The sequence below is a fragment of the Phymastichus coffea genome, unplaced genomic scaffold, assembly GCF_024137745.1.
Source record: "Phymastichus coffea isolate CEN01 unplaced genomic scaffold, Cenicafe_Pcof_1.1 PCOF00207, whole genome shotgun sequence".
NCBI lineage: Eukaryota > Metazoa > Arthropoda > Insecta > Hymenoptera > Eulophidae > Phymastichus > Phymastichus coffea.
In genome coordinates this window covers 145,300-157,756 of record NW_026707018.1, presented here as the reverse complement: position 1 = coordinate 157,756, position 12,457 = coordinate 145,300, and the positions used below count along the sequence as shown (strand labels likewise).

At 35.8% G+C, this 12,457-nt stretch overlaps 2 protein-coding genes across 2 annotated transcripts; one reads left to right on the top strand and one right to left on the bottom strand.

Annotated features, from left to right (window-relative positions):
• The first annotated feature begins 107 nt into the window (after positions 1–107).
• On the top strand, positions 108–7,270 carry LOC131673972 (uncharacterized). Its single transcript, XM_058952382.1, has 19 exons — positions 108–1,229; positions 1,926–2,059; positions 2,133–2,271; positions 2,335–2,521; positions 2,599–2,709; positions 2,768–2,992; positions 3,061–3,188; positions 3,258–3,386; positions 3,448–3,656; positions 3,728–3,873; positions 3,940–4,188; positions 4,420–4,570; positions 4,633–4,984; positions 5,045–5,253; positions 5,330–5,790; positions 5,854–6,094; positions 6,156–6,569; positions 6,686–6,983; positions 7,048–7,270. Exons 1-19 carry the CDS (start codon positions 1,136–1,138, stop codon positions 7,119–7,121), a joined length of 3,951 nt encoding a protein of 1,316 aa, XP_058808365.1. The 5' UTR covers positions 108–1,135; the 3' UTR covers positions 7,122–7,270.
• Positions 7,271–7,876: 606 nt separating this feature from the next.
• LOC131673973 (exocyst complex component 2) lies at positions 7,877–11,746 on the bottom strand. The gene is made up of 11 exons (XM_058952383.1): positions 11,562–11,746; positions 10,873–11,173; positions 10,591–10,786; positions 10,011–10,509; positions 9,635–9,942; positions 9,379–9,563; positions 9,175–9,289; positions 8,820–9,098; positions 8,413–8,739; positions 8,152–8,339; positions 7,877–8,078 (listed from the first exon to the last, which is right to left on the bottom strand). Exons 1-11 carry the CDS (start codon positions 11,668–11,670, stop codon positions 7,892–7,894), a joined length of 2,694 nt encoding a protein of 897 aa, XP_058808366.1. The 5' UTR covers positions 11,671–11,746; the 3' UTR covers positions 7,877–7,891.
• Positions 11,747–12,457: the final 711 nt, after the last annotated feature.

The following is a 12,457-nucleotide window of genomic DNA, read 5'->3' as shown; positions in this document are numbered from 1 at the left end:
CATAATCGATTTTGATAAATAAACATCTAGATCAATAATTTCCAACAAAGAAAATGGCTAAGTCAATCATATACACACGGTCGGCGATTGTCATCATGATCGATCTGTTGCTCACGTATAATCAACTAAGTTTCAGTTAAGGACGATCAATCGTCAATCTTTTTCTCATTCACGAAGAAAGGAGCTTCTTTATCGCGCTCCCGCAAACCCGAGCGTCCAGTCGAACTATAAACGTCAGTCCAGCGTGCACGAGTCAGTCAGATAGTCAATCTTGGAGCAGTTTGGATTTCTGTGTACAACGAGAAGAAAAAAGAAATAAAACAAATCGTGTACGACAAGTATCAGCGTGGAGGAAAAGTCAAGCGGGTAAACATTTGTGTTTTCTAGTGTTTCACATCTGGGAAATTTCAAAGCGATTCGTGGATCACTGAAAATTAATTACGTTCATAAAGGTAAACTTTGCCTGTTGATGTTTAAGAATGCATATGAATTTAGAAATCATTGAAACTCGAGATGACGAGTTCACAAGAACAAGTTGCATGCTCTTCTTTCGATCTTCAACCTATTCTTTAGTACGCTCATAAAAAAAACTTGTCAGACTAGTCTCATTATACACGCACACACACGCATACACATACACACACCCTCACACCCATACATACACGCGCGCACACACACACACGCACACACACGCACGCACACACACACACATCGAAAATAACTTGTATCTCATCCAAATACAAGGATTCGCTGCAGAGGAAAACTATCAATTTTTTTATTATCAACAAACGATATGTTTAAGTAGCGCGTGTTTGAGTACCGAGATAAAAATGGGGAGTAATATTTGAATAAGTTCATTGATAATGTGTAAAAAACAGCACCTCTCGGCAAAATATAAGCCTTTGTATTACGTAGCATAGCCTTGGCGTTTCCATTCCAATTGAGTATAATTGTAAGTTAAAGAACAGAGTTGTGTATATCCGCGCCAAGCGAACGTTCTTTGGAATCTTACAAAATAATCATGGTCGAAGAGATAAATTGATATACTTGATCACTTAACATGATGCAATTTCTTTAGAAGGCAATAACTTATCTTGGAGAATAATGATAATGTGATGAACGAGTGACCGCTATTATGGAGTGGATTTACGAAAGTCTTAAAATTTTCGCGCTTTTCTTAACGACTCTCTGGTTTTTCACATGGCTATGCGAGAGCCGCAATGGATCAGGTATGGATAAATAAAGCGCTAATCTTATCATTATATGCTTCAAGTCGAGATCATTCCGAGATTATCGCTTGCAATTCACCTGGTCATGCAGTGAGGACAATAGCCATTAATCATTCTTTATCTCGAATGATAATTTATGATGGTAACATATATGTACAAATAAGAACCGGATATTTTTTTCGGGAACATTATATCACATAAAATAAACTTATTTTGAATTCACTAGATAAATATCATCGGTGACTGTTTATACATTGATATATAGCCAAATAGCATGTTTCAGTTGTGTAAAATTGACTCGAAAAAACTCATTATATAGTTCATTTGCTTTAATAAAGTGAAAATAACATTATTCAAAATGAACGACAGTGTCCGGAAATACCTTTTTGTTATCGTCTTAATTTCGTCTCTCTACAATAGAATCATGCTGGAGACGCGAAACTAAAAATTACTTAGATTCATAATTTATTATTTGCTTGTTTTTTTTCCTACAATCTAACTGCCTGTTCATCAAACATCATCTAATTAGATTAATTATAAATTCACCTTCCTATGCCTTGATTGCTTTGGTAAGCAATAGCTTTTTTGATTGATACGATTTTAATTGATGCGCGTACAGATAAAATCATTAAGCTGTTGGCATAAATATATCTATTATAATAACCGGAGAATTGTTACGCTGTTCGTGCTATGAAGGTTGGCTGTTCGCATTGAGGCGGCAATTGGCTTTCCAATGGATTTTAATGAGGCAGAAGGTCGCGTCAAGAGCAACTTCTTCTTCCAGTAGTATGATGAGAACGCTTATTGATGACGTCTCTGATCTGAAACACGTGAGTTTAATATTTTTTTCGTTTTCTTTTCGAGTATACTGCGTTAAATGGTGCCAAAAATATCATTTTCCAGGACACAAACATTATAAGCTATTACGGAACAGACCAGAGGCATAATCACTTGTTTATTAGAATTAATCATCGGCTAAAAAAGCCCAGTGAGCTGGTACTTTTTTTAAGGCTGGACGATGGGCGCACTTATGAATTACCTGGTGAGCTGTTAAAATTTTGCATTAATGTATGCAAATCCGGCTTACTGAAATAAAACATTATAGATCACCCTAATACAGTCATAAGTGACATAGAAAACTCAACTTGGTCGGCTACTGATTTAAAAATACACGTGCTGCAGTCGACAAAACGCACGCGAATTTTATTTAACGGGCTTCTTAGATTGGGTAATCGAAAGGATATTAATTGTGATATCGATGTTGACGTTCAACACATACGTTTGAATTGCATGTAAGTCGATGATATTTAACATACCTGCGTCACCGAAAAAGGCGGTTATAAGATGTTTTGGACTCATTTTTGTACAGCTTCATCGCAAATACCAAGCCGTATTTTCAGAAGGAGTATTGGAGTACAAATTTATTAACCGAAACATTAGCACATAGTTCTTGGAAAAAATCAAAATGGAACGATTTTCTGTGAGGATTTTTTAACAGTTCTAGCTGTCAATGCTTTTTTATCATAAACTTATTTTAGCAACAAATTGGACGTCGATCAAATCGACCAATATGGTTCGATAATGGCTCAAGTAACATTCGAAGATTCGTCTATCAGGCAGCTATATTTGCGAGGAATGAGAACTTCTCAATGGGGAAAATTTGATGCTATCTATTTTGAAAGAAACTTTTGTATCACGGGTACTGACACCTTGGGAATTTCATTCCATTTGCGATTGAGCAATCTTAAGGATGACGTTAAAAAGTAAACTAGTAATAAATTCATTTTTGAATGATATTTAATAATGTTGATTGCACGTGCTACTGTTTTAGTATACGTTTAGGTCATGTGAAAAATCACGAGGATAATTTACATCCCATCCAATCGATGAATTTTGATGTTGACGAATTCATGAATCGTTACAATAACGGATTTGACGAATACTCATTTCAATTTTCAGGTGGGTCATTTTAATAAACAAACTCTCAATTAAATATATAGAACTTTTCATAAGCTGATTTACTTGTAGCTGGCAAAAGAAAATACGAAGCACTCATTAAATTACACAGGGAAACCCTAAAAACTTTTTACGGCGGCTCTCCTTGGGATTCTCAGTATATTTTTTGCCGATTCGAATTAAAGCTGAATAATATTTCTGGTACAGAATCGTACATGCAATAGTGCTGTTATATCCTACGTTATATGTAAAATTATTGTAGGTGTCGGAATGATACAATTATGTGAGCCATTTGTCGGACCGTGTCCTATAAATATTCCCTCTCCCAAAAAATTAACTCTAACGAGCAAGCCAGCTGCTGATAAACAAGTCTATACACTACTTTTCGAGGATCAACGGTGTCGGAATGAATGTCTGGTCGGTGGTAAGGGAGCATCACTTGCTGAACTTACTGCAATCGAAACCACAAAGGTATCATTCAAAACTGTAACGAATATATTTGCTCAACATACATCGACCGATATCGTGAATTCTATATATAGTTTATAGTACCCAAAGGATTTTGCATAACAACAAATGCACTAGATGCGCATATCAAATGTCACGCAAACTTGACGGAAACGATTGACGAATTCGTCAAAGTTTGTTGTGAGGAAAAAGCAGGAGATACAAAAGAACGCACTCAGAAGTACGTTGAAATAAAAATAAATAATTGTAAAAATCTATGGAGGTGACTATATATCTCATTTTACAGAGTGATAGCTGTATTGCAAAGTACTCCGATGCTGCACGCAGTCCAAGCTGAAATTTTAAGAACATTTGAAATGTTAGATTCCAAGTCTACATACGCGGTGAGATCAAGCGCGGTGGGTGAAGACAGTGATGACACGTCTGCAGCTGGACAAAACTCGACGTATCTTGGTATCGAAAGTGTCGACAAAGCCATTATGTACGTCACTCACTGCTGGGCTAGTCTGTATACTCATCAAAGTGTCGAATACAGGTCAGCAATTTTATTTTGAGCATCTGTTATTTTGAGTAAAAACATTTAAAAAATACGGAACGACTATACTTTTAAATATATTTGCAATTCGATATAGTTTTGAAATCGAGTCACTTTTTTTTCCTTTCACTAAATTCGGATGAAGACCAATGAAGACCATCTAGAATGAAGAAAACTTTTGTTCTTATTTTAAAAACTTTTTTATTGCCGTGATATTATGTACCAGCACAGGCGACAGCATGGACTTCCGATAAAAGCGTCGATGGGTGTTTGTGTGCAACAAATGGTCGATGCAGAGGCTGCCGGAGTAATGTTCACGAGGCATCCAATCACCGGAAATCCCAAAGAAATATTAATTACCTCGAATTACGGTTTGGGAGAGGTACTCGCTCAATTTTCAATAAGTTTAACTTTATCTGAATATCTCTCACGCTGTTTTTTCAGAGTGTTGTGTCCGCCCTCGCAGATCCAGACACGATAATCGTCCAGCGAGACAAGAAGAATTCACTGACCATCAAGTCATCGACGATTGGGAAAAAATCACGAAAGGTTACTGTAAATAGCGACATCGGTGGTACAGTTCACGCAGACGTGTCCGAAAGTGCAAAATCCAAGCTATCGATTAACGACGAATTGTCTTTGAAACTGGCTGAGATCGGAGTGATGCTTGATAAGTTGTACAATGCACCGCGAGATATTGAATGGGCTGTCTCAAAAGGCCAGATCTACTTGTTGCAGTGCAGACCTGTGACTGCATTGGACGCTTGGACAGAATTTGAGCTTATACACGAGTTAGGTACGAATTTTGGAGCTGAAGTAGCGGGGCGACATAAGGAATGCCTTGTTTTTTGACTAGGTGGAGGTGTCCCAAGTGATAGCGATATTCTGACTCTCGCTAATGTAGGCGAAGTTTTACCAATGGTTGCGACGCCCTTGACCATTAGTACTATTATTCACGCTCTTAACATTTCCGTAGAAAGTAGTATAGAAAGGCGTCTTATGAGCGATAACTATAAACATGGCATGTTTATTGTTAATTCCAAATGCTTTCTTAATTATGCGAATGTGAGTATGATTACTCATTTATTTGAAAAAAAAACATTTTATCTCAAAACTCTACACACGTGTAAAAATTGTGCAGTTTTTCTTGCGATACGTTGAGGAGAGGATAACGCTCGGTAGTAAAGTGATGGAAATCGCGGTGTGCGGTCACACTGTGATTACGCCGGAACTCAATGAATTAGGATTAAAGCGAAACGGTGGTCCTGCGGGAAAACGAGATCGACTAAAACTTCTGTGTGAAATGGGTGCCGATCTTTGGAATAACTCGCGAGCTGTCAGACAAGCCAACGAGACCATCGAACGATGTAGAATGATTTCAAAAACGATGCCAGGCCTATCAGCCAACCAATTACATAAACTGTTGGGTGACATAATGTCTGAGCACGTTAACCTTACAATGCTTCATACCCATACCACCAGGTGCAGTGTCTTCAGTCAAGTATTAATGCTGTCGATACTCTCCGAGGGCAATGAGCAACTTTCGATGGAGCACTACTCAGATATCGCTGTGTTGCTTGGCTCGTGTAGCGACGTTATTAGGTGAGTAGTATACGCAATGACTAAAAAACAATGCAATTCACTGATTCGAGCGATGGCTCACAGCGCGCAAGTGCCATTGACACTCAAACAGATAACGCAGACAATCAAGGAGAACGATTTGAGCGAGGACTTTAAACAAGTCAATCCCTCGGAAGCACTTTCCTGGCTACTAACCCACTGCCCGAAAGTTCACAACCAAGTCCAGAAATTCATCGAAATCCATGGCCATCGAGGAATCGAAGAGTTCGAACTCATCACGGAAACTTGGGGTATGAAACCCGAAAAGTTTCTGTTAATCGTCCAGGTAAATGATACAGATGAAAGTGGTTGTCCTTGGAAAGTGATAATATTTCTGTCTTATACAGTCGATGTTAGATTCCCCTACCGACAACAACACTAAAACCAGTGAGCTCAGCCCGAGAGAAACAGTAGCTCTTCTCAAAACACCTCGTAAGTCGAGCACACGGTGGGTGATGGCGATGTTGCTACCATGGATGCGACGCACAGTTTCACAGAGAGAGCACACCAAGTGCCTTCTAATTGAATTGGTGCATATAATGCGTATGGGTTATCGTAAATTGGCGGAAATGCTCGTGCAAGAAGGCACTCTACCCGAACAAGAACTCGTATTTTTCCTCACGCGCGAAGAGCTTGCCAAGATCGTTCGCACTCCTTGTCCTAGCTTAATAAGAAAGGCTGTGAGACGCAGAAAGCTCAGACCTAAGCTGCAAAAATACAAATATAATGAAATTAGTTATGGAATGCCAAAACCTATCAAGGTTGGTCTAATTTTATTTGTACCGAAATCATATCTTCATCCGGATTTTATCGTTATTAATTATATATGACGTTTGACCATTCAACTAACTAGAAAATTATTTAATTTTGGTCACAGCTAACGAAACTGTCAACATTTAGTGGCGGAGCCCGTATTCAAGGGACCTCGGTGTGTAACGGTGTGGCAACAGGTCGAGCTTGTGTGGCTTTAAGCCTTAAAGAAGCAGCACTTATTCGATCCGGAGATATTCTTATAACTCAGGCAACCGACATCGGCTGGAGTCCGTATTTCCCATTGCTCGCAGGTGTCGTCACCGAACTTGGTGGTCTGATTAGCCATGGTGCCGTAGTTGCTAGGGAATATGGCTTACCATGTATAGTTAGTGCTGAAAATGCCACGAGGATCTTTACAACTGGTAATATTAGCTTTTTCCTTTAAGAAAAAAGGATGGCTATTGAAGAGTTATTTTTGCATTGCAGGTGACACTGTCACGCTGAACGGATATGCAGGCACGATAGAATTTTCGGAAGCAATGCACCGTGAAAAACCTTAATTAATATTGTTATGAAGCACTGTTTTGTTGATCGTTAGTATCAATATTGTTAAGTTTTGATGAATGGTTTTAATTGTAAAAATAAAACTGCATTTGCTTTTCTATTGGTATATCCAGCAATATCGTAATATATTATAATAGTTGTTTCAACTCGGAGCTCGTTTAACGCTTCTTGTCTATGTCTACAGTTAGTGATAATTTAAATAACCTTCCAATTCTGTGCTGTTCCAAATCTCCAATTCAGTACAGTTAGACTTCTGATCGGTATGACAATCGATAGATCGAAATATGTCTTAAGAATTTCCTCGATAGACGCAGTAATACTGCTATTAGTTTGTAAAAACTTACGCATGTTAAATTTATGACTTTGTGAACTCGATATAGATGAAATTACGAAGTTTCTGCAGTCATTAAGAAAAGTTTATTTTTTTATACGATAGTAAAATTGACTTGAAGTTATCTCTTCTCATCTAAAGTTTATTTACAATTTCAACGAGCAAACTACGAAAATAAAAAATTGACATCCTATAACGTTAATATATTAAAAGTTCACGTAGAAAAACAATGATTACTATAAAAGTATAAAACGTAATACTTACAATTTTAGAAAAAGTAACACTTTTATTTATAAAATAAATATGAACCTTCCTGCACGTTTTTAGTACATTTTAACAATATAAAATAATCTTATATTTATATAAATTGGAAATAACATATTGCCATTCATAGAAATTGTACAATTCACATAGCAAGACTGCCGTAGAACCAGACTACACAGTCATAGAATCGTCGGAGCCGTATTCTACGTTATCAACATTGGAATCCGCATCGGTTATCAAACAAGATAATTGAAGTCGCATTCGCGAATTAACTTTGGTTAAGAGTATTTCGATTCTTTCAGCATCACCTTGACTTGCTGGCTGTGGTATGGCTTTTGAGGCTTCTTCAAAAAAATTTCTAAAAAAAGTAAATGTATTTTATATTACTTGAATTCTATTTCTATTTTCACAACTTCTGTTGATTAACTTACCTCGCTTTTGGAGTGCAATAACTATTTAAAGCCTTCTTCAAGAAAAATATATCCGTTCTTGCTTGTATGATACCAGCAGAACTGAATCGACCGTTTACGCAAGTGATCAATCTTGCTAATTCTTCGGAAATAGTTTCAATCATGTGCGACAAAACTCTCTGCAGTAAGCGTGGCGAGATCCGACGGACCTTAAGTAGTAAAAAAAATGTATTCCTCTCTAGTCTCATTTTTCGATAGCAATAAATCAATGATAAAAATTACCTCTGCATGAACAGTTATTAAATTATCTAAAATCTCTTGAGCATAAGGTTTCACGTGCGTAGGCAAAAGATCGATCGTCCAATCCAGATTTCCTACATACATATTTGGCTCAATCGTCCCTACAAGCGGATCACAGCGACGTTCTAAATAAGCTTCTAATACTGCATTATCCAAAGTTTCTAACTGCGTCCAGTCAGACTTATAACCAATAGCAGACGACAGATCAGGATAACCATGAGTTTTCAGATTTTCTTCGATTCGCGGTAGTACCACTTTTAGTGTATAGCGAATGTTGCTCAACGATATTAGAAGGCACTGCTCCCAAGTCTAGAAAAGTAAATATCCATCATCAGGCTAATTCAAATTATCTATAAGGTACAAACTTAAAAGTTTTGCCCAACACTCACTGGGCCGTGCATTTTGCTATCCCTGATTCTATAAGCTGCAGGTGAACCTGTGAGCTGCGAAACCGTCGTGACTTCGTCGTCAAAAGTATCTTCACTACCACTGAAGGCCAATTGCTGCAAACATCGAGCAAACGAAGAAAACAATGATTTAACGGCTTCATGGTACATAGACTGTTGATTAAAATCCGCGAGTAGAGGAGATTCTCTTGGTCCACAAGTCATTGCTGTTTCGCGCCCTAATTTCACTACGTCTTCTACCATATCTTCGAACATTGATGGCTATTTTGAAGTAATAAAAAAATTAATAATATGAGTTATAATGTGATTACTTTAATCAAATATGGTTCATACGAACCAATAAAGTTATTCCTTCTTCATCGTCAGTGTACTCAATATTCCACGTTTCTTTGCGATTCAGCATTATTACGTTATCGGCTGTTTCCTTAAAAAGGCCCAGTAAACATTGTAATCTGAAAAAAAAATCACAGAAACAGAGTTTAATGTCATTTTATCTTGCATTATAAATTAAACATACTTTAATTTAAATTTAATACTGTACCTCAAGTCAAAAATAAAATTTTCAAATAAATCTAATGCGTCACTTGGTAAGTCTAAATGGATGAGTGAAGCGTACATATGCCTTATGCATTTAAGATTTTGCAAAAGCCAAGAAGCGTCCAACTCCGAATCACAAGTAGCGTTCATGGCATCAACAGCATGTTGGATACTTGAAAGTACCAAACTCTATAAAGAAATAATCTTTTGAAGCATAATATAAATAAAAAAAACGTTATTTAGATAATTCGTGTACTTACTTTAAATGGTCCTTGTTTTTCAGTATCTACAGCAACATGTAATTGTCCTGTAAAGTAGCTTTGACCTAATCTCCACAGATCAGGCAACTGCTCCATAACTATTTCACACAATTCTTCTATACACTGAACTCTAAAAGGAGCATTGTTTTCATCAGCCCTTGTCAGCTTGAATTGTTTTATAGACATCGGAGTCGAAGCATTAGATTTTATAACTGTTCCACCTCTATAATTGTCATCTCTATTTTCATTATCTAAATATTCATTCGTAGAAGCTTTTATACTTTTTTCCAAGTGATTTGCATGGGAAACTAAAATTGAATATTAGTATTTTTAAATCCACAATCAACTTGAATATAAAAATACAATAATAATTTACCTATAGCATCCCAAGCTGGATCTCCTTCAGCTTCAAGATTAATGAGATGTCTAATAATTTTCTTTTGTTCCTCTAAAGAGCATGGCTCCTCTAATTTTTTTCTCAGAACTTCTCGTAGGGTCTCTATTCTATATTCAATCTCTCTAAGCACTTTTTTAAAAATATCTACATCAGTATTTTTAAACAAATTTTTAACACGAGCATAATCATTAATCACAAGATCATAGTTTCCATTCTTCATATTTTTCTCGATGTTGACAGGCATGCAAAACAGAAATTTATACCTCTGCATGACTGATAATGCATTTCTTGTTGCATCTGCTCTATCTCTTCTGGCCAAAACGTCGTCAAACAATTTATTAGCTTCTAACATAGATTGTTTAATGGCAGCTTCTAATTTTTCCATTGGATTTTCACCATAATTTTTCAAATCTGCTTCAAATTGTTCTTTTAACAGCATAATTGTTTCTAATTGTTCCATCACAGATCCAACATTTGCCTATAGATACATTTTGTTGTTTTATAACTATATTTATTGATTCATAATTTATACATATGTAAATACTTGAATATTTTATACCTTTAAAAATGACAGTTGACCTTCTTTTTGAGAGTTGACTTTTCTCTGTAAGTAAGACAAACCTGCTTTGAGATCATCAAATGTAGTTGCGTGATGGTGTTGTAGCAGAAACATGCCTGGATGAAATTTGTCACTAGTAAGTTCCCCACTAGCTTCACCAAAATGTTCAATTAGTTCATCCTCTGGAAACTTTTTTCTAAGAAAACATATATATAAAATTTCAAGAGAAATTTCTCAATTATACTATTATACATATTAAAATATTTCAAAAAGATAACCTACTCATTTCCCTCTACACTAAGACCTAATGGATCTTCTTGTTGATAATTGGTTGGTGATAATGCTCTCCTACCCCAAACAAAACTTAAAACAGGTGCCTCTTCAACCCATACTGCAGATTCTTTCATAGGACCAATAGTTTCATGATATCCTCTGAACTGAACTGTTGATGTACCTTGTCCACCACTTTGAGTTGTTACTATTATGTCACCTCTGCCTTTGCATGGCCCAGATCTTGCAATTATTTTGTTTTGTGACTTCCATTCTGCTGATAGTAAACATTCGCATTCACATATTTTCAGACCTGCAAATATTTTTTAAATAAGAAGTCTTTCAAACTTTTGCGAAATATAAATAAATATTTTGATTAATTATATAGAATAAAAAAATGAAATGTTAAAATTAATTTGGAGGTGAAAATTCAAATGAACTATTAAATTAAAGTATTATAAAGTTTATGTAGGTCCAAAATAATATTTCACAAAAACATTGAAAGGAAAATCGATAATTAATTAAGTTTCTAAAAGTTTTTTTACAAAACTGTGAGCAACTTTTTAAGAAAGGTGATAAATAAAGATATATTTACAATCAGCTGGAAAACTTAGATAAGAACTAAAAAAGTTACAAAAGACTTTTGGTAATGCAATTGCGTAATATCCTTGTAAAAATTAAAAATAACAATTTGCACTAACCTATAAGATCCTGCGCTCTGGTGCCAAGAAACTCCCCTCGAATGGTAATCCGAGTACCTGGTGGTCCTTCCTTCGGAGAAATCCCGGTGACAACTGGCGGAGGTGCCATTTTTTTCTAAGTACTACTTTAACATTCGATTTTTACTTAACCACACGGGGTTATCAAAATTTTAGCGAAGATAACGTCCTCATCTCAGTAATATAACTGACAATTTCCACCCACATCAGCATATACACCGTTTGTTTTGAATTTCGCTCTATCATGTTGGCTCGTGCAAGTCCAAACGTTGGTAACTGCCAGCAACTACTCTCATTTGAAATTGTGTCACCACATAAAAAATGGATTAAGGGACTTTTTACATAAGAAGACATTGGATATCGGTCATCAAACGTTTACCATGGTGAAAAATGATAGTCGAATGATACATCATTGTATTAATAATGTTAATATAGTAGATTTGTATTTTTTATCATTGTGCTCGTATCCTGCGCAATCACGGACATATCCAGATGCAAAACAAATCATTTGTTTTTTAACTTGATAATCTTGATATGTACAGTAAATGTCCGATATGTCCGTTATCCAACGTCCGATGTCTCCTTATATGTAGAAAGCCTCTTAGAAGAGAAAATTCATTGAAGTTCTAGTTTCATTTAAAAGATTAACGTGTAGTATTTTCATTGTTGGTTACCTTATTGATTAAAAATATGAAATAACTACATTAGTTTTTTTTTCATGATTGATAGCTATTTACTTTTCTACGTTGATTACATTACAATGAAAAAAACTTTTGTTAATTTAATGTTCTTAAATAATTGATCGTTTAAAAGTTTATTGAATAAATATAACATAAATGAGAAAACAGGAGAAAAGAAAGAAAAATAAGTTCATTTCG